This window comes from Pleuronectes platessa, chromosome 17 (assembly GCF_947347685.1).
Source record: "Pleuronectes platessa chromosome 17, fPlePla1.1, whole genome shotgun sequence".
NCBI lineage: Eukaryota > Metazoa > Chordata > Actinopteri > Pleuronectiformes > Pleuronectidae > Pleuronectes > Pleuronectes platessa.
In genome coordinates, this window is record NC_070642.1 from 1,838,327 (window position 1) to 1,861,147 (window position 22,821).

Consider the following 22,821-nt stretch of genomic DNA (forward strand, 5'->3'; position numbering starts at 1 on the left):
TCTTGATGATGTTTTCCTGCATGTGGCATCTATTGCACTTCTGTCCGTCCTGGGAGAGGGATCCCTCACATGTGGCTCTCTCTGAGGTTTCTACATATTTTTACCCTGTTAAAAGGGTTTTTAGTAGTTTTTCCTTACTCTTGCTGAGGGTTAAGGACAGAGGATGTCACACCCTGTTAAAGCCCTATGAGATGAATTGTAATTTGTGAATACGGGCTATACAAATAAAATTTGATTGATTGATATTTCTGTTAACAAAAGGACAGGGAAAGTAGCAGCAATAACAACATCAACAAAAACTAGTCTTCTGCGTGATTGTGATTAAAGAAGAAGTTTGTCAGGCAATAGGATAACATAACACTTTTAAACTCGTAAAAAAAAAACTATATTCAAACCATATTTTTGTTATGGATTGTAGAATCCTGCACACAAGTATCGAGGGAGTTGCCAAGACAACTCTGTTTATGTTAGGGTTTGTGGTGGTGTTCTGACCCCAAAGCAGACACGGAGGAGCAGGTAGTGAAAAGAAGGTAAGTTTATTTGACTGTAGGCAGGTACAGGCTGGAGCGGCAGGGTGCAGGCTGGCTGGAGGATCAACGGAGAGGCGAGGATGACAGCCGAGCGAAGAGGCAAACGGAGGTTCTGCGTGGAGCAAGCAAGAGAGAGGAATTAGTCCACGATATTACACAAGATGTGAAGGTTGAGAGCATCAGCGAGACAACTACCCAGATCTATGGAATAATCTGGCGCCGGCTTGTTGAGCGGACCAGATCTTTATAGTGGGGATGATTGGGATTGAGTGCAGGTGCGCCTCGTCCGCTGCAGGGAACCAGCCACGCCCCTAGCGCTCACAGCAACTGTCAAGGGAAACAGAGAAGGGGAGGAGGAGAGACGAAAACAACAACAAACTACACAAATCCTCACAGTACCCCCCCCTCAAGGGACGCCTCCTGGCGGCCTACCCGGTCTATCCGGGAACTGGGCGTAAAAGTCTCGGAGGATGGAGGGATCAAGGATCAATGACCGGGAAATCCATTGTCTCTCCTCCGGCCCATACCCCTCCCAATCCACCACATATTGGAATCCTCGGCCTCGCCGACGTACGTCAAAAATCTTATTAACCGTATAAGCCGGGTGATCGTCAATGTTCAGGGTGGGAGGAGGAGGCTCGGCTGGAGGGCACAGAGGACTTGAGGACACTGGCTTGAGGAGGGAAACGTGAAATGTAGGGTGAATCTTTAGAGAAGGGGGAAGCTTAAGTTTAACTGCACAAGGATTAATGATCTGATCTATAACAAACGGTCCAATGAATCTGGGGGTCAATTTACGGGACTCTGTCTGTAGAGGCAGATCACGAGAGGACAACCAAACCTTCTGCCCTGGCCGGTAATCCGGAGCAGGTGTGCGATGGCGGTCGGCGATACGTTGGTTACGGGCAGAGGTCCAGATGAGGGCTGCCCGGGCTTCGCACCAAACCCGACGAGCGCGTCGAAGATGTTCTTTGACGGAAGGCACTGCCACGTCAGTCTCCTGGGAGGGAAAGAGCGGAGGCTGATACCCATTAATAGCCATAAACGGGGACATACCTGTGGTGGAGCAGATCAGGGAGTTGTGTGCATATTCGATCCAGGGAAGGTGTGTGGACCAGGAAGCCGGGTGTTTCGCTGTCACACAGCGTAGGGCTGACCCCAGATCCTGGTTAGCCCGTTCTGTCTGGCCATTTGTCTGCGGGTGGTATCCAGAGGAAAGGCTGGCCGACGCCCCCAAAGCCTGGCAGAACGCCTTCCAAGTCCTGGCGGCGAACTGCGGACCCCTGTCAGAGACAATGTCAACTGGGATTCCATGAAGGCGAAAAACGTGAATCACAAGAAGGTTGGCAGTCTCGAGGGCGGACGGCAACTTCACAAGGGGAATGAAATGAGCCGCCTTCGAGAACCGGTCCACGATGGTAAGAACCACTGTATTTCCTTGGGAGGGAGGAAGGCCAGTGATGAAGTCCACAGCAATGTGCGACCACGGTCGGTGCGGGATGGGTAGGGGGCGCAGCAACCCCGCAGGAGCCTGGTGCGAAGCCTTGCTTCTGGCGCAGACAGAACAGGCTGCGACGAAATCCCTTGTATCAGCAGCCATGGAGGGCCACCAAAAACGCTGTTGGAGGAGGCCCAGGGTCCGACGACAACCAGGATGGCAGGCGATCCGGGAAGAGTGTCCCCACTGAAGGACTGGGGACCTGACCGCCTGGGGAACAAACAGCCGGTTTGGTGGAACTCCTGGTGGAGCTGGCTGATCCCTCAGGGCCCCCTGGACCACACCTTCGATCTCCCATCCTGCTGCTCCCACCACACAGGCGGATGGCAAAATGGTGCTCCCGGATGTGTCCTCCACAGGAGATGCAAACTGACGTGACAGTGCATCCGGCTTAATGTTCTTCGACCCCGGTCGGTAAGTGAGCGTAAAGTTGAATCGCCCCAGGAACAACGCCCATCGAGCCTGGCGCGAGTTGAGCCTGCGGGCAGAACGGAGGTAAGACAAATTTTTGTGATCAGACCAAACTATGAATGGGTGAGTGGAACCTTCAAGCCAGTGTCTCCATTCCTGTAGCGCCAGCACGACCGCCAGCAGCTCCCGATTACCCACGTCATAATTCCTCTCCGCAGGGGAGAGTTGGCGGGAGAAGAAGGCACAAGGGTGTTGCTTCTGGTCAGAGACGGTGCGTTGGGAGAGCACAGCCCCCAGCCCGGAGTCAGAGGCATCCACCTCCACCACGAACTGAAAACTAGGGTCAGGATGAATTAACACAGGTGCAGAGGAAAATAATAATTTAAGACGAGCAAATGCCCCCTCAGCTGCCGGTGACCAAATAAACGGCATCTTAACTGAAGTCACCTGGGTGAGCGGTGTGGCAACTCGGCTATAGTCCCGGATAAACCTGCGGTAAAAATTGGCAAACCCGAGAAATCGCTGAAGTTGCTTTCTTGATGTCGGAGTGGGCCATTCGGCCACTGCCTTAACCTTGGCAGGGTCGGCTTTGATCTGCCCCTTCTCCACAATAAACCCCAGAAAACTAACCGAGGGAACATGAAAATCACACTTTTCCGCCTTAACATAGAGTTTATTCTCCAGGAGCCTCTTTAACACAATATTTACATGTTGTTCAAGCTCCTGGAGGTCACGGGAAAAAATCAAAATGTCATCCAGATAAACGAATACAAAACAATTTAACATATCCCTTAATACATCATTTATAAGTGTTTGGAACACAGCTGGGGCATTAGTGAGGCCAAAAGGCATGACCATGTATTCGAAGTGACCCAGGGGAGTGTTAAACCCGGTCTTCCACTCGTCCCCCTCCCTAATCCTCACCAAATGATATGCGTTGCGGAGGTCCAATTTGGTAAAGATAATTGCTTTGTGAAGGGGACCAAAAGCAGAGTCAATGAGTGGAAGGGGGTATTTGTTCTTTATAGTGATGTCATTAAGGCCCCTAAAATCGATGCAGGGGCGAAGTGACTTGTCCTTCTTCTCAACAAAAAAAAATCCTGCCCCTAAAGGTGAAGAAGAGGGGCGAATGAGTCCGGTGGCCAAAGAATCCGTAATATATTTCTCCATGGCATCTCTTTCCGGTTTGGACAAGTTGTACAGTTTACTGGATGGGTAGGGGGCGCCAGGGATCAAGTCAATGCCGCAGTCATACGGTCTGTGGGGCGGAAGGGACAGAGCTCGATCCTTACAGAATACTTCCCGGAGGTGGTGATAAACAGAAGGAACGAGACTGAGATCAACTGGTTTAGGTGGGGATGGTGTGGTGGCTAATGTTGAAGGAATGGCAGAACGTAAGCAGTGTGAATGACAAAATAAACTCCAATTCGTAATTGAGACGGTAATCCAGTCTATGTCGGGATTATGCAGTTTTAACCACGGGAGACCCAACACAACTGGGGAACTTGGAGAAGGGATCAAAAAAAAAGAAATAGCCTCATGATGGTTACCGGAAAGTTGCAAAGAAACGGGAATACTGTGATGAGTGACATGGGCAAGCAGCCTACCATCCAGTGCAAACACCTTCCTTGGGTGAGGAAGGAGCTGAGAGGGGATTCCTGACTGGGCAGCGAAATTAGAGTCAATGAAACTATCATCTGCCCCAGAGTCAACTAAAATAGAAATAGGCAGGGAGGTCTGAGCCCATGAAATGGTACCTTTAAGTATCAGGCGGGGAGGAGACGAAACAACAGCTGAATGGCTCACCAATGCTCCTCCCGTGGTTGGTGAGCCCCCCCTTTTGGTAGGGACGGGCAGTGTTCCAGCAGGTGTCCGTCCTGCCCGCAGTAGACACAGAGTCCGCTGAGACGACGACGTTGACGTTCTCTCGGAATCAGTTTTGTCCTCCCCAGCTGCATGGGCTCCTCCGTGCTTAGGGGGGGAAGATCGATCCGCGGGGGAATCCTGCTGGAGCCTGCCTGAGGCAGCGGAGAGGGCGCAAACCCCCGATAAAGGGGGTTCATTGTCCGAGTCACGGGAGGGGTGTGGCCAACCCTTCCGGATCTCTCCCTGCGCCGCTCGTGAAGACGATTATCTAACCTTATCGATAAAGAAATAAGATCGTCCAGCGAGGTGGTCTCATCACGAGCGGCCAGTTCATCCCTCACTTCATCTCTGAGCCCCCTGAGAAAAACCCCCTGCAGTGCCTTCTCGTCCCACCCGCTCTCTATAGCGAGAATACGGAAGTCTACTGAGTGCGCCGCCACGGAGTTATTCCCCTGGCGAAGAGACAGGAGCCGGCTACTGGCCTCCCTGCTGCGCAGCGGGTGGTCAAAAATCTTAAGGAATTCCTCAGAGAAGGAGGAAAAAGAAAGACAAGCTGGAGAATTACTGAGCGATGGCCACGGCCCAAGCCGCGGCTTTCTCTGACAGGAGACTCATTACAAAAGCAATCCGCGACTTGTCCGTGGAATAGGTGAACGGCTGTTGATCAAAAACAAGATTGCACTGATAAATAAATTCCCTGCCTGAACCTAACTGTCCCGAAAACCTGGCGGGCGTGGGGATGAATGGCTCCCGGGAGTGTGTGGAAAGAGCGCCCGCGGACGCAGCAGGTGGAAGTGTTGGAGCGGGATCCGGAGCTGGAGCTGGAGCTGGGACCGTCAGCGTGGTGAGGTGAGTAGTCAGCTGTTCCATGCGGCCCCCGATCTGCGCCACGTTGGAGGTGAGGGTTTGGAGAGTTTCCATCACCTCGTGCAAAGCCTTCTCGTGTATTCCCACACGGGTTCCTTGGGACGTGAGAGCTTGTCGGAACTTCTCCGCGTCTGCGAGGTCCATTTTCTTGGCCAGATTATTCTGTTAGGGTTTGTGGTGGTGTTCTGACCCCAAAGCAGACACGGAGGAGCAGGTAGTGAAAAGAAGGTAAGTTTATTTGACTGTAGGCAGGTACGGGCTGGAGCGGCAGGGTGCAGGCTGGCTGGAGGATCAACGGAGAGGCGAGGATGACAGCCGAGCGAAGAGGCACACGGAGGTTCTGCGTGGAGCAAGCAAGAGAGAGGAATTAGTCCACAATAGAACACAAGATGTGAAGGTTGAGAGCATCAGCGAGACAACTACCCAGATCTATGGAATAATCTGGCGCCGGCTTGTTGAGCGGACCAGATCTTTATAGTGGGGATGATTGGGATTGAGTGCAGGTGCGCCTCGTCCGCTGCAGGGAACCAGCCACGCCCCTAGCGCTCACAGCAACTGTCAAGGGAAACAGAGAAGGGGAGGAGGAGAGACGAAAACAACAACAAACTACACAAATCCTCACAGTTTATATAGCAAGCTAGATAACGGGCTATCTTACCGAGGAGAGTCTGCATCTACTACGTTCAAGGTCAAACGTGCTTCCTCTTTGAATGCTCGTGTCCTGCTTCCTTGGAAAGCAAGGTCCGCCTTACATATATTGCAGGTATTTTTTTTTCGGGCTATGTTGAGGGTGAAATTCTCCCATACTTTTGACTTTCTGGTACGCGATGGTGCTGCAACGGACACCGCCATTGGTCTATGTTTTGTCGCTTTTGCACATGCGCGACTTTCAGAGATAGGAAGGGAGCGAGATGGCTCACTCCTCAGCTACTTCCACCAGCACATCCGGTAAAACGACGTTTAGTTCAGTTGCACGGCACGAAAAACACGGCAACAGTTTTTGTCATAGATTTTTGTCGATTAATCGTTGCACCCCTAACCCCTATACACCGCCTCCACCTCTATGACTTTATAAACTAAACGCTGTCACATTTCAGAACATAGGACAAGATGGAGATTATCCATTTTATGTTCTACTGCACTAATTATCACCAACCACGTGGGTGCTTGCGTGCGCGTTAGAGATGTGGACCTATTTATCCCAGACGACCACTTAATGTAGTTTCTTAATGTAGGATCTCAGTTTTACTTGGTTGCAGGCACACCTGTATTTAGAGCTATCCACTTGTGATTGGATAACTTGATACAGATGGTAACACCAGGTTGGAGCAGGAAATTCTTGAGACTGTTGCTGAATGCACACTATTGTGTTCTGTGTAATGTGATGTTACTGAAATATGTTTGATTCTTGAGGTTAGGATTAGAAGAATTGTGAAAAGTGCTCTAACTAACTAACTAACTAATTTAATTTCTTTAAATGTAAGGGCTAAAACCAGCATATGTATATGATCACATAAATGTTTTTAACATTACAGCACATGCCAGGCTTATGTACAGAGAGACAGTGACCATAGAGGATGCTGTCATGGCTGTCTCTGTCATGGAGTGCTCAATGCAGGTAAGGAAAAAAAAAATGTATTAAGAAGGTATTTACCCCTCCTGTTTAACCCTATAGTTGTATATTTATCACTCTTAAATATATTTAAAATGATCGAACAAATGTACTGATAGTTGTCCCAACATTAACATTTGGATTGGTGTTGGGAAAGAGGGGAGGTGAATGGCTTTTGACGTTCTTTTGTATCTTTTTTTCTTTCAATTTTCAACAAAACTTTTGGACTTATGTCAAGCTGTTACACTACTTTTGTTAGAGTAATGGTCAAAACAACCATGTTACAAGTTAGAGTTACAATAACAACCTAAATAGTAACAATTTAATAATAATAATAATTGGAAACCGCATATTTTGATCACGTTTGTCCCAGGCTTTTGTATGAAAGTCCAAGACCTTGAGGGAATGGTAATAGCAGTTTCAAACACCCACACACACAAAGACACACACAACTTCTCTAACCGCTACCATAAAACTGATTTACACAAAATGATAGATACTTTTCTTAAATTAGTAAAATCTTAACTCATAGCTGTGCATTCATACATTAATTCAGTCCGTCTCTCACACTGACACTCTCTTACGTCGAAACTTGCACCCAACACACACAAACAGGTGTCATCCGGGTCAAAACAATAGAATTTGTAAACTCAGCTAATGTGTCGGAGAAGATGGCGGGGCGCACACAGTTAAGCTCGAATTGGCTTGATTCGGTTGGCACTGAACAGCAGGAATGATAGAGACACAGAAAGGAGCAGTAAATAACTGACAAAGCTTTTTGATCCATATAAATGGTTGATCACTGTATCTGTGATCACTATGTCCGGTTTCCTCTGTAATAATTATAAGCCTCTGGTTGTCAAAAAGCGCTTCTAATTCAATGTACCGGAAACTAATTACTTATGACACTTATCCCTGCTCCGTGCTGTGTGTCTGTGTTAGGAAAGGTTGGTATCACTGCATGTGTGTTTGGCTAAATGCTGCTTCCAGGAGCGCCTGCGTTTTCAAATGAAAGACAATGGTGTTTTTTGTATTCACACACATATTCAAACTATGAGCAGATTCATAGGTCAGTTGTAAGGTGTTCGTCTTACACTTTCGCACAGGGTTTCGTATTCAATCCAGTTGTTGTTATTTTGATGTTATTATTCTGATGTTTTATTTAGCTTATTAATAGTTTTAAATACATTCTCTACTCTATAAAAGAAATTGTTTTTGAGTCTTAAATTTCATTTATTGTAATCCTACAAAGGTCTTAAAAGGCATTAAATTTGACTTTGAATCAAGTTCTTGTAATTCATGGTTAAAACAAGAAGAATTGCTTGCACTCATTGGCAATCAGTAACAACTCTCTTCTCTTAGGGCGGTGCTCTGCTAGGTAATGTAAATGCACTACTGACCTCATTCCCTGAGGACCCTGGTCAGCAGTATGAAGCTCAGTCTCAGGTACTACTGGAAGGGCTGAACCTGCCATTGCTCCTTCAGAAGGAGATGGATAGACTGGCCAGGTGAGTAACTGACTGCTTGTTACATTTGTCTTGTAAGAGACTGAGACTGACATTTTAAACTACTTGTACCTTATACTACTTTACTATGTGTGCTGATTTGTTGAATTTGATGAGCATTAAACATAATTTTAATAACCATATTTTCTCTTCTCATTATATCCGCAGCAAACTGTGATATACATTTCATGATGCATCTGGGCTCGCTTGTTTAACATTTTATCTTATGTGACCTCTGAATTCCCTAAAAGATGATTGTATTAGGGTTCCTTCCTATACCTCCGTAGTTCATGTGTGTTTTCTCTATTCATTAGGCTAAAAAGCTACACCTCAAATGCCTCCAAGTTTGATTCACATACTGCTCATTACCAGCGTCACCCCAGGGACACAAACACCCAAAACCAAACACACGTCCATGGCATGACCAGTGTCTACAAGGGTGATGCCACGGTGGAGAGTGGCTTGGACTGGTTCCACTCCATCACTTCATCAGGGTCACCAGATGATTTGACCCCAACATTAACATCAACTCAAGAAAACCTGAACAGAAAACTAAACTCGATGGGGGCAGAAACAACTACTGCAATTAAACAACGGACCTGTCAAATTGAGGAGGACTATCAAAAAAACATAGGCTCAACATTGACCCATGAAGGAACTGTTACCACATCCAAAGAAGAAAACGAAAAAACTGAGAAAAATGAATACATCAAAGAAAAAAGCTCAGTTTGCCAAGAGGTACATCAGCCTGAAAGACAGAAAGATGAACAACATTCAGAGTCATTGGGGTGTGTATTTCAGAGGGTCACCAAGAATCTGAGAGACAGAAGACTCGGAGAGCAGGAGTCAAATAATCTGCAGTGTAACAAAGTGGAAGGACGGGGACATGGAGACAGTGTGGTGTTCTCAGACAGTAAAGGTAAAAATGTGAATCATGTTTTAAATGCGAATCCAGATTCACAGAGAAGCACCATAATGTCATTAAGTAAAAACCTGCCTTCTAATTACCTAATGCAGAAGAATCAGTCCTGTGGCAAACAACGGAGATTTGAGAAAGAAGACAAAATAAATCAGACTGAGACTAAGAACATCTGCACTGCGCAAGGGGAAAATATTTCATCTGAAGCTGACAAAACTAAAGAATTGTTAAATTTTACATTACATCACAACAGCACTGCAATCTCAAATGTCAGTGCAAAGTTTCAAACTGAAGATAACTTGGGCAGCAGAGGTCTCCATGACTACACAGGCAGCAGAATAGGTAGACAGAAGTTAGTTGGGCATGATGAGTTAGCCCGACCATCTACAGACACAGAGAAGATTGAAAGAAAGAAAAACCTGAATCAGTTCCAAAGTCTTGTGCAAGGTAGGTGCAGTAGAAAAAGTGAGGTGGCTGAGTGTTGGTCTGAAGATAGTACTTGTTTCACATCAGTCGAGCTGGATAGGAATGTTTTTTCTTTGGGAAAGGAAATATCTGCCCAAGGCAAAGGTGTTGGTAGAATTAAGAAAAGTAATGATTCAGAAAATCTGTGTCAGCAACAAAGAACCAGAGACAACAATAGTGATATGACTATAGAAGATGACTTTACTGGCAGCCCACATTTAAATACAAGCACTCAATTCAATGATTCCACACCATTCCATCCAGGCCACACAAAGTCCAGTATACCCTCTTCAACTCTTGCTAAACTCTCCAGATTCTCTTTCACCTGCACAACTAAACCCACGACTACTGCTCCAATGCAAGTGGAAATAAATCCTCCAACTGAAGAGGAAAAAGGTTTGTTTAAAAGAAAGCAAGGGAGAGAGTCACCAACTAGAACAAATTTTAAAGCAAAGCAGAGAGAGACTGTACATGCTGCAAAGAGAGTGATGAATGGTGATCTTGAGTATGAAAGCACAGTCAATGTGAAGAAGAGAAGGTGTTTTAAGATGGGCCCTCCACCAAGTATTGTTCATGATTCCAAAGGTGCATTCTCTGGACTGTCCCTGTTTGACTCGGTTGAGATTAGCAATGATGTTCTTGACACTGACTGGGACCAAGAGTTTTCAAACCGAGGCAATCTTTGAAATCATAGGCCCATGTAAAAATGGGTTTGGACAATAGTAATTTACTCTGATTTAGTTACCTCCCTTACCCTGAAAATAAACGTCTTCAATTGTTCCAGAAGTTCAGGTGTTCATCCTGCTGTTGTATTTAATCTCTAAGAATATTTGTGATGTTCTGACCTTGTGATTTAGTCATTAACCCGCTTCCTTATAGACCGGAAAGGTGTAATGACAAAATATGTCCTCAAACAAATGCACAAATAGTACTCAACACGCATGTGTCCTGGTCCAGCAGAATTACTACCCAAGCTGGTAGATAATTATTTATGCGAACTGGGACCTTTTAGATCCATCACTGCATCCATCCATGTTGCCTAGAAGCCATTAACACCTTTCCTTGACACTGACGTCCACTCTCAGTTTGAAGGTAATTTTTTCCCCTTACACAGTGACAGACCACGTGGAGATTTAAAGCTGCCAGAAAAACATTTATTAAAGAGGCCCATTTCTTTTGTATTGATGTCCAATTACCCAAAAGCCAATCTCTTTCATTTACTTTAAAGACTTCTTTGTGCTACAAGTCTGAGAGCATGACTGTTATAGAAGTCCAACTTGCTGAATAGATGGAGACAAATCAGGACAAGTGAAAGTCACTCAGACACACATTGGAAGAACAGATGAAAGTAAACAACAGAATAAGATAAATATCCTTATGCAATTCATATGTGCATTATTGTTTTAACAAAATGCCACATTTATTTTGTTCTTAAGCAATTTTTTATTTTAATTATTGGCTGACATTGATAGCAATAATACTGATTGTAGATGCAAGGTTTTTGTTCCACATGAAATTAAATCACACTGAGACTCAGGACACACAACAACAACGGTTCTGAATGGGCAGTTCATTTAATCTTTGGTAATGCTTTGGATTTTTCCCTTAAACAGTCAAATAATACACGATTGTTTTTATTGTTTGTGTGCTTGATGTTGTGTGCAGAGCCAATTTGATTGTCAATATTTTCTATTAAATTAAAATGAATTTTCTTTATTATGTGTTCAATTGTGTGGTTTATGTAAAATGATGAATAATTTATTTAACTAAAGTTCACAACTTTTCAAAACAAAAGCACTGTAATTCACCGCCATATAAAGTATGACCAACAAAACGATCATATGTTTTCCACATACTGTCAGAAAGACATTTATGGAACTATAAGTAGAAGATAAATTGCATTTTTCAAAATTCAGTTCCTTAATACTGAAAAACAATCAATTAATCAGTTGTGACCACTGCCTTGGTTAGGATGTCAGTCTGTTTACCATGGCTGCAATTCCCTCACTTCCCTCTTATAATACATGCCATGATTGCAGAATCCTCAGATGTACACTTGGCATAGACAGATGTTGAGATATCCCAGCATAGTTACCCACTGCTGACAATAACACCCCATCTGTTCCAATAGGGAAGAATAACCCTCACTACTAAATATAATGTCTTCCCTTGAGCAACCTGCTTATGTCTATGTTGCTTTTTTTTTCTCACACATTTGGCTCTGGCAACTTTTGAAATTATTACCTAGAAACAAACATGGGCTTTTATAAATAATGTATCACAAAGAAAGTACTATATTGCAGATTTAGGGTTCATCCTTGTATCTGATTGTCAGTCACTTTAATGTGGTTTTCTCTGAGAGGGAAGACAACATTACAGGAGTAATAATTGTTGTGCTACTTAAATTTATTTTAAAACTCACAATTGTATGTTTGTTTTCTGTGTGTTTCTCCCTCACGTCAGATGTTTGTCTCCAGCCATGGGAGACTGGTCTTACCAGTCCTCACTGCTAGATAAGGTCCAGTCTCATTCCTCTTTAGTTGGGAAGATTATGTTTATGGTTTCTTACTTCCACTGTACTATGTCTCCACCTTGTGCCCATTTCACCAGTGCCCAGTCATGTCTTCTTCTTCCATCCACCTCACTGTAACACCTGCCCGTTTGACAATCATGGGATCTATAGCCTTAAGCATCTCCGCTTCTCGCCTCTGGAACTGCCTTCAACCAGACGTTTGTCACATTTATTCTGTCTCTCCATTTTTAGATCCCATCTAAAAACTCATCATTTAAAACCTCCAAGTTCAATTTGATTTTCTTCGATTTTGCAAAACTACATGTTTTTGATACATTGTTCTATGTTGATGTGTTTTTATCTCTGCCTTTTAAGGTGATCGTGAATGCTCTGAAAGGCGCCTATAAATAAAATGTATTATTATTAAAATTTTAAAGCTGCATAGGAAATTAACAAAACAAATTGAAATATGATTAGGACATTATATACACACTGCTCAAAAAAATAAAGGAAACAGAAAAAAAAGTAAAGTAATTGTGAATCAAATTCAACTTCTTTGGTGCAAATGAAAGTGACAACATGTGCAATGGAGAGGCAAAAGCAAGACTACCCCCAAAAAGGGAATGGTTTTACCTGTGGTGGCCACAGACAGCTGCTCTCTCCTTGTCCTTCCTGACTGATTATTCTCTAGTTTTGTGATCTGCTAGTGTCTTTCTCACTACTGGTAGCATGAGGTCGAACCTGCAGCCAAATCAGGTTGCACAGGTAGTCCAGCAACTCCAGGATGGCAGATTCATACAGGAGCTCGCAATAAGGTTTGCTGTGTCTCCTAACACAGTCTAAAGAGCATAGAGGAGATATTAGGAGACCGGCTGTTACATAAGAAAAGCTAGACAGAGCCATAGAAGAGCATCAACCCAGCAGCAGGGCGTGTTTTTTTTACATACAATTTTGTGAAAAATGGCAAGATTAAGCTTGGCATATATAAAGTGAAAGAAGGTGATTAATTTTTTTATTTTTAAAGCCTAATACAAGTGTCCCATATTACCAAGTGAAGTGTCCAAGACTATTCAATTCGGGCAGAATTGTCTTTTTTGGCATAAAGAACACAAACAGCTGTGCCATGTCTCCTCTGGGTACGGTATCCTAATTAGAAAACATCTTCAGGATTATAGAAAGTTATGTAATATGTTGATCTAATGTGTAAAGCAGTTATTGGAATAAGCTGTACAAATCAAAATTGCAAAAAAATTCCCAGATTACAGAAATTTTGTAATCTTTACATAATTATACCGGCAAATGGAACATACTACAACTTTGGTGGTTGTTACTGAGTCTGTTTCGCAGTGTTCAAGTACTTCAACAGAACTTGCCTAGAGGTCATAGACTTCTTAGTTACCACATACATTGTTAATTATGAGCAACTGTCATAGAGATTTTTTATCATACTGATTTGAAGAAGCTAAGTCTTCATTAGAGAAGGTCTACTTCTTCATGTGTGTGTGAAGGATGTGAAATTGTATGTGCATGGTCGAGTCACACTCATGCTGGTGTGTCAGTAAAACACCAGGGGGCAGTGTCGTATTGAAACTTTACCCCTGACAGTTAGTTCAACCGTATCAGCGTCATAGTATGAATCCCATTCTGTCCAGCAAGTAATTGTGTCACCCTTCACAGCTTCACTAAATTAACTTATAAGAATGTCTGTGTAGCCAATCTGAACCAACCTGTGTTGTCCATAAAACAGACAATGAAATGAAGGCCACCAATACTTTGCCAACTAGTTAGGATTTAGTTTGTGTGAAATACAATGATATCAGTAGGGACTACAGGAAGTTCACAAGCTCCGCCTCCTACATGAACCCCTTTCCTTAGCATTTCCTACTGTCGTCTGTGCATGTCTTCCTCCACAACAACTACATATGGTTACCTGTACAATAAATAATCATAAATCATATTTTATGTATTATTAAGACATTTTAAATATGGACATGAGTACAGTATAGAAAATATACTTCATGAATACAGAGAAAAGTAACACATGGGTAGCTCACATAAGTTCTAGCTTCTACATGTATATCTTCAAAAGAGAAAACAAAGAATGGATGTATGACAAAATTGAAAAGACAATTAAGTAATATATACATCTAATGCATCTTCACATCTGTGTAGTGTGCAAGAAAAACAATAAGCAATTTGTTTATTTCCCCAGTCAACCCTGGCTATGAAATGAGCCCCTGGCCCCAAACTACATGCTACTGTCACACATTTTGCTCATTCAAATGTCATTAACTTGATGGAGAGAGAGAGAGAGAGAGAGAGAGAGAGAGAGAGAGAGAGAGAGAGAGAGAGAGAGAGGTCCCCCTGTTAACTCATGTTGTAGCATTTTATACTGGGTAATACATATAGCAATACCTAACATAAATGCCATCTCTAGGTGGTGCTGTGTACTTGTCAATTGAAGTAAGACAAGCAGAATATTAATAACTTCAGCAGTGGTGCATTGTGAATATGATGTGATGATAAGCCTTCAGGGACATCATATTGATTCATATTAAAATAAATAGTATCAGAAGAAATTACTCTCACAGGACTGTGAAAAATTATCTTAGGAGCAGTCTAATACATTAAAGAAAAATGATACAAAAATAACAAAACTACAGCATTACATTATAAGAGCTACACAATATCACATGCAATATATGAAAGTAGGAAGCATTAAAAAGCACATTAAAATTACACTTTCAAAATAAACTGTGTATTGTTATACATATAACAGTATAACAACGCTTCAGCCATGTATCAAAGTCATTTTCTCTTCCACGAGAGGAGATGTGACTTGTTCTTCTTCAAACTGTTTGTTGCAGCTTTGCTCATTTCAGGTCATGGAATGGACGAAGAAAGAACACCAGCATTAACATAAACAATACGACTTCATGGTGAAAGTCGGACATCCACTGATGTAAACGTTTATTTGACTTGATTTTCAGACTCATTTACTTGTTAATCAAAACTCCATGTCCTTAAAGATGAATATCTATTGAATCTTTATCTAATAATTTTTACATTTTACTGAAGCAAATGCACATTGATCAACTAAACAGGGTGTAAGAGAAGAAATAGGCTGATATCTGTGATGGCTTCAAGTGTAAGATGATCTGTGGAGGAGGAGCTGATGTGAACCACTGACACATCATATTTGAAATGAAACCTGCCTTTAGCTGTAAGACACGCGGAGTGTGCCCTACATGGGTGTATTTTGTTCCTTTACTGATCAGACATATAAAGTTCATATATTTCTCATAACAGATATCTCTCTCTCTCTCTCTCTCTCTCTCTCTCTCTCTCTCTCTCCCTCTCTCACGCACACGCGCGCACAAACAGGGTCTTGACGTAGCGATCAGGTGGCACGCACGCGGGCGCGCACATACACACGCGCACACAAACAGGGTCTTGACGTAGAGATCAGGTGACTAGAACTTCTCTGACTCTTATAAGGGAAGTTTGACAAGTTGGACTCATTCTCTCAGCTGCTGGTCCCAGACCTAGATCTGAAAATCTTCAGGCTGTTTCGGCTCGTACAACTAGCGGAAAAGGTCCTGGTGGGCCTCTGCTGTCTCTCTTCAACTCTGCCGGTAGGTTACTCAGTATTTGTGTTGGACAGTGAGAAAAATCGCTTCTCTCTGTGTTTCAGAGAAAGGAGTCAGAAAAGTTCCGGTGCGCTGTAAGATACATGCAGTGCAACTTCACCTTTTTCTGCAGCTTCCCATTGTTCAGAGACAGGGGCTCTCATCCAGAAAAAACAAAGTGTGCTGAATGAAAATATTTGATCTTATTTAAAAAGGTTTTATTCTTTTTTTGGTTGAAATCCTGAAATATGTTACGTTTAGTATTTTTTCTATCCAAAGCTGGTTGCTGTTGTGCTGCATTTGTGCTGTAACTGGACTTTTAATTAAGGTTCTGGATTACATGCAAATACACTTTTCTCTTAAATACCTGCTGATTAGCCCCATGAAACCAGGGAGAGTTTAAACTGCTATGTTCACTAATGTGGGAATATTGTGTCCATATCCAAAACCCTCAAGTGGCTCATTGTGCTGAACTCTATTGTTCCGCTTTGTCTTGTTCAGTTCCACCAAACAGGCACATTCAAGTAGAAAATGGCGGGATGTTCTCAGTCTAATAAAAACATTTCAACTTTTACTAATCATGTTTCAATCTTCAGATCTATAAACCGCAGGCAAATAAATAATCTGTATATTTCCCAGTTCACAGGATTCAGTGTACATAGATATCACAAGATAAGTGGGAGCACATGCAAGTAGTTGGCAACGTGTGGGTCGGACTGAGGTTCCTACTTATCCACATTATGTCTCTGATCTAATATGTCTCCATGTGTGTCTATTGCAGACTTTTGTTCTTTGCCTCATATGTTCTAGTCAAACTTTGTAAGAGTTCTTCAAAGCTTCTTCTATTATCAGATCCTTGATTTCAGATTTAACTGTTGAGTTGTGACGTTAGAGTGAAACATAGATAAAGCCCCAAAAGACTCATAATCTGTATCGAAGGAGAGGCCCATAAAGGTGGTTTAAAACTGATCCATTAATTTTACAGGTTTTTGTACATTGTGTTTTTTTAGTTCATATTAATAAGTGAACAGTATAATTTTTCTTTTCTTTGACGGTCTGTCGGAGCTTTGGACTTAACTGCGTCACACTGGTCAACGGGAACTCAGCTGATTCCATACTTAAGTCAATGGGCAGATTTTCCCACAGGAAATGTACTGTGTATCTGCAGGATGTCTCTGTAGGGACTGAGGAAAGAAGCTCAACACTTGCCTTACTGAATAGATTTAGCAAGAGTGTCTGTTCAGCCACAAACACTTATCAGATTGGGTACACAATCACACTGCATTGTGGCTTCTGAGCAACCTTCTTCTGGGAATTTTGGCTAAGACATTAGCATTCAATAGATTTTCTGGTGTTATCTGAGACCTGCCTAGCAGGTCGGTCTGATGATGATCTCTGCGTCTGTTAGGAGCTTAGAACTTTGGTATTTGAAGCAGAGGGTTGAGTCTCTGCAAAGTAAGAATAACAGCAGAGGGTTGAAGACTGATGGAAGTTGTTAACATGTACAAACTGATGCATATATTAAAAAGATTGGCCTAAAAGTTATGCAAGACAACGGTTTGCAGGTATTCTCATTTGAATAGTTTGAATGGTTGAGAAAAATGTTACAGAGATATGGGTTGCCATGAGGAACACTGACCAGACTGACAGATGCTCAAGATTGAGAAGCCTATGGATATTATTGGTTATTTTAAGATGTTCAATTTTGCAGGGATTTGAATTTAGAAATTAACATTATTTGATGGTACAAAGTTTCCTCCATGCAACTTTTTACCATCAGTTTTCACTGGAAAACTGCCTTGCATAAATTATTTAGCTGATGTGAGGATTTTGATGGGAATAAATGTTGATTGTATTTGCTCTATCACCTCAATGTTTCAAAGTTTCAGTTCATATTTTCACATCATTACATTGATTTAACAGGCAGTGTTGCATAAACTGAAAAAAAAATCCTCTCTGTACCTGCAATCAGTAATTTGATTAACTGGAAACTTCTACTTTTGTCTACTGCAATAACAATGCTGTTTAATCACATAATGCTACCAAAACAATGAAATGTTATGAATGCTGAAGATATCAATCTTCTCTTAAGGCCCAAAGTAATGTAAGGAGACTTGTTGATATTATGTGTATATTATTGCTCAACAGTTTAATATTGTCCTATTTTTCTCACCAGCAAACAACCATTGAGAATGGGTGACTGGAGTGCTCTTGGTCGTCTGCTGGACAAGGTCCAGGCCTACTCTACTGCTGGGGGAAAGGTGTGGTTGTCGGTCCTCTTTATCTTCAGGATCCTGGTCCTTGGTACTGCAGTGGAATCAGCTTGGGGAGATGAGCAGTCTGCCTTCAGATGTAACACACTGCAGCCTGGTTGTGACAATGTCTGCTACGACAAATCCTTCCCCATCTCCCACGTTCGCCTCTGGGTCCTACAGATCATCTTTGTGTCAACGCCCACACTCCTCTACCTGGCTCATGTCTTCTATCTGAATAGGAAAGAACAGAAACTTAATAGGAAGGAGGATGAGCTTAAAGCAGTGCAAAATGATGGAGGTGATGTTGACATACCACTGAAGAAAATTGAGTTAAAAAAGCTTAAGTATGGCATTGAGGAGCATGGCAAAGTGAAGATGAAGGGGGCTCTCCTCAGAACCTATATAGTCAGTATTTTCTTCAAATCCACATTCGAGGTGGGTTTCCTGCTAATCCAGTGGTACATGTATGGTTTCACCCTCTCTGCAGTCTACACCTGTGAGAGGGCCCCATGCCCACAGAAGGTGGAGTGTTTCCTGTCCCGACCAACAGAGAAGACTGTCTTTATCATTTTCATGCTGGTGGTATCCATGGTGTCCCTGCTGCTCAACATCATTGAGCTTTTTTATGTGTTTTATAAGAGGATCAAAGATCGTGTGAAGGGCAAACAGCCGCCCACTATCTACCCAAGTGGAGGGACCTTGAGCCCCACCCCTAAAGAACTGTCCACCACCAAGTATGCTTACTATAACGGCTGTTCTTCCCCAACTGCCCCACTCTCCCCCATGTCCCCCCCAGGCTACAAGTTGGCCACAGGGGAGAGGGGAACCGGCTCATGTCGTAATTATAATAAGCAAGCCAATGAGCAGAACTGGGCCAATTACTCCACAGAGCAGAACCGGCTTGGCCAAAATGGTGGAGGCAGCACTATTTCAAATTCCCATGCACAAGCCTTTGACTTCCCTGATGATACCCAAGAGCATAAGAAACTGTCGTCATCAGCAGGACATGAGCTGCAGCCGTTAGCTTTGATGGACGCCAGGCCCTGTAGCCGGGCCAGCAGCAGGATGAGCAGCCGGGCCAGGCCAGATGACCTGGACGTGTAAGCCCTTGTTCTTCCTCCTCCCACTTCCAGCCAGATAATCAGGAAAAACTCAATCACATAGGTTCATACTAGAGGTGGAATTAACCATATCCACTGTCATTAGCATAGAGGGATTCTTAGTCAATTAAAGACACATTAAGATTTATTATTTACCACTGTAAAAGTCAATATTTGTTCAGTAACTTTTACCACAATATTTGAGTGGAGCTAACCTAGCTGTAAGAGAACACAACCGCTTCAGGAATGGTGTAGTCAAACATAGGCATTCCATAGAACCAGTCGCTGATCACTTCAACCCATACCCAGTTTACCCAGTATAAGTCTGAAACTCCTAATTCAGCTTTATAACCCAAAGCATGTCATTTCTCCATTCTGACCACAGGCTGCAACCAGTTTGGTCTAACAATATAACTGAATTGTTTTTAGTTCTTTCCAAAATAACCCGTATGAAAGTTTTTCTGTCGTATCACCCTGTGGTTAAGTAACTTAAACTACCTAGTTGAGCTTTTAAAAGATGTCTTTTATGGTTGAAAACAAATGCTGAGTTTTGCCAATAAATAAAAGATAGGATGTAAAGTTTCCAGTGTAGAATTTCTGCTGAATGATGTCACCTTAGAGAGGACAGACAGTTTCTCGTACATCACAGCAGGTCTCTTCTCGTTAACATTTAAACATAGGTCAGGTAAGGACAGTCCCTTACTTATATACTGTATAAACCTGTGTTATCAAGTGCCTCTACTGATATTGTTTGATGGTCTAAGCCAGCTCTTACAGTTTGTTTCTGTAATTAAGAGTATAAATAAATCAACACTATTAATATTTTTGTTCAAATGTATGTCCTGATTGTCTTAACCCAGTTCTCAATTAAAATCACATGTTAGTCTCTGAATTCACAACAAAGATAGGACTCATGTGTTGAAAAATGTGTTCGGCTCAACCTTTGCATGTAATTCAGAGTTATGAGAATAATGATTTATATCAGTTGTAGTGAATATTTATTTCTTGCCATCTATAGGACACATACTACTAGGAAGAATTGACTACTATCCAGTTTCTCATACTGACATAAAACATCAACATCGACTTCCCAACAACTGTATATTTATTGTCAGTAAAACAATTGTGTTTTTTTTATTAGTAACATGGACTGTTGTTTCCTGATAAACTTTGAATTTATGTGGTCTTATGTCCTCATATTCCTTTGCGAGTGCGAGACAGGCAGGGCTAAGGGTTAAGTCGTCTGTTGGGAGTAAACTCATCTGCTTGTATATGGTCTCCATCAAGAAGAATTTATAAGTGTCATTAATCGAACATGTATCTTCTCTTTTTTCATCATTTATGAGTTTTGGAGAAAGACAGTAGAATGATTGTGTTTTACATTTTATGAATGAATAATTTCTTCATTCTGTAGTTAATGTTTTGATTTCAGACTGTTGTTACCCTTGCTGCTTGGGAAATAGATATTTACTACTGTACATCCAGCTAATTGTGTCACTATACAAATTTAAGTTTTTAGAAGATATATCTGGACTAATATCTAGTCACTTATATCAAAATATATGCCAATGTAGCTTCACAACTACACAGCAGTAGGATAATTCTCAATTTGGGCTTCCTTTCTCTTTAGCGTAATTTTTTTTATTGTTAATTGTGCATCACTTTGTCGGTACTTACATATGTCATGGATTTTCAGCTACAATGGCATTTGCACTGAGATGTAATATGATGCACACAGTAAGTGTTAAGAGTTTTCTGATACACATGTTACTAATTTATTTTATAACACAAAATCACTACAGTGCATAATATCAGACATCTGACACCAGTGGTTTCATTGACTGGTTCTGTAAGAGATGTCATCTATTGATAGAACATGAGCAGCAGTCATTTGTTGCAGTTATTCAGACAATGCTAATCCATGGGGATCCACTGTTGTACAGTGTAAGTGATTGATAGCAACCCATTAAAACCCATTACTTGTACCTGTGAAGAGCAATTTTAACCAATAAATATTTTCTTTCTTATTTACTGATTGCTTGGCTTCATTTCCAGTCATTCATCATCATCACTGGGGTTTGAATAAGTGTTAATTTACCTAATTTTGATTTAGGTTAAGGCTGTCTTAATTATTTTTCCATGTTCCATGTTTCGGTATTGACAGTTACAGGAGTTAGAGTTCGAAAATATGGCACTGCTGACCTGTTAGTAGCAGATTGTAATGTTTCTATAATTTATATACATGGTAAATGGTTTTTTATTTATATAGCGCTTTTTTGGTTTTGATGACCACTCAAAGCTCTTTACAGTACAGTTTTACATTCAGCCATTCATACAGTGCATCTATTAGCAGCACTTTGTTGTTCTATGAGGGGCAATTTGGGGTTCAGCATCTTGCCCGAGGACACTTTGGCATGCAGATGGGAAAAGACTGGGGATCGAACTGCCGACCTTCAGGTTGGAGGACGACCGCTCTACCCATCAGCCACAGCTGGCCACATGGTGAAATGTATGCAACAAATGAATTATTTCTCTCTTAACTCTGTTTGAATAGAGCTGCTCACAGTCTTTTCTGTTCTGCATACAGTACATTATTAATTAGAAGGGCTTAACTTGAGACAGCAGCAAAAAATTGAATTCAGCAGGATCCAACAACATTTTAAGCGCTCTTAAAAGATAACTTCTTTGTTTTACCCTAAACTTCATTGTAGAGGAAAAGATCAATTTTGTTGGTTGAATTAACACTGCAGTTAAAACAGACACAACCCTTTTTGACATCTTATGACATCTTAGATGAGAAAATATGTTTAACACCGCCGTGGTCCTTTTCAGATTATACTCTGATCTAGTTTACAATAAAATACAGATTGAACTTCAAAGATAGAAGTTTAATTTTAACAGTCTTTTGATTCTGTTTAATTAAATTGCCTAATCACAGCACTGAATGGTAAAAAGTCTTTTCAGCTTTTCTGGTCTTATTGACGGCTCGAAGCGCAGATTCACATAGCATATGCAGAACTTTTTTATTTCACACACTGCTGGCACACCAGTGCTCCTCCTAATCACAGTCTCTTTATTGGATTTTTAAAATGTATTAAATTTCGTGTACTATGTATTTTCTATTTAAATATGAAATGTTAAATGAAGTGCATTTAAGAGTGTTTTATACTAATGTATACTCTGATTTATAGAGACTGTCATGTATAGTCCTCTGTGCTGAATCTTTACTTTGCTCTTTGGTACTTTTTGCTGACTTAACTATTATAACATTTACGGTGAATTGCTTATTGAGCTTGAAACAGAGGAAAACTTTGTCCAGCTAATACTGGCAAGGCTTTCTGAACACCACATAAAGTCATGATCCAGATTATGTGGGTTGATAGGACTCAGGAGGTATTCAGGCCTAAAGTGTATTGTAGCTTCGATAAAGGCTTTCGAGAGAGAGTTAAATTTCATAATATGAACACAGCTCTTTTTCAGGTCTCCAAGTTTCCTATTTAATCTTTCCACGGCACTAAATTAAAACACATGTTTGCAGAGCTAAGCTGCAGCTTGAAGACCACATGTGGCTCAGAGTACGAAAAAGAAGGGGGGGCATCAAACTTTAATTAGTGACTTATTCATTTGAATTTCTTAGGAAGCTGATGCTAGC

The 22,821-nt window shown here is 41.9% G+C and overlaps 2 protein-coding genes across 7 annotated transcripts in view; both read left to right on the forward strand.

Annotated features, from left to right (window-relative positions):
• The window catches only part of mcm9 (minichromosome maintenance 9 homologous recombination repair factor), a 51,266-nt gene extending 39,877 nt beyond the window's left edge, over positions 1-11,389 (forward strand). For all 6 annotated transcript variants that reach the window (XM_053445670.1, XM_053445668.1, XM_053445671.1 and 3 more), the window contains 3 exons: positions 6,708-6,790; positions 8,147-8,292; positions 8,604-11,389. In XM_053445670.1, the coding sequence (XP_053301645.1) occupies positions 6,708-6,790; positions 8,147-8,292; positions 8,604-10,359 (1,985 nt within the window). In that variant the 3' untranslated portion in view covers positions 10,360-11,389. The remainder of the gene's footprint in view (positions 1-6,707; positions 6,791-8,146; positions 8,293-8,603) is intronic.
• A 4,265-nt stretch (positions 11,390-15,654) lies between these two features.
• Positions 15,655-21,196, forward strand: gja1b (gap junction protein alpha 1b). The gene is made up of 2 exons (XM_053445675.1): positions 15,655-15,820; positions 17,991-21,196. The coding sequence occupies exon 2, from the start codon at positions 18,007-18,009 to the stop codon at positions 19,171-19,173; it is 1,167 nt and encodes a 388-aa protein (XP_053301650.1). The 5' UTR covers positions 15,655-15,820; positions 17,991-18,006; the 3' UTR covers positions 19,174-21,196.
• Positions 21,197-22,821: the final 1,625 nt, after the last annotated feature.

What these genes read in the sequence shown, in the direction of transcription:
- gja1b (XM_053445675.1), top strand. Translation starts at nt 18,007, where the DNA reads ATGGGTGACTGGAGTGCTCTTGGTCGTCTGCTGGACAAGGTCCAGGCC.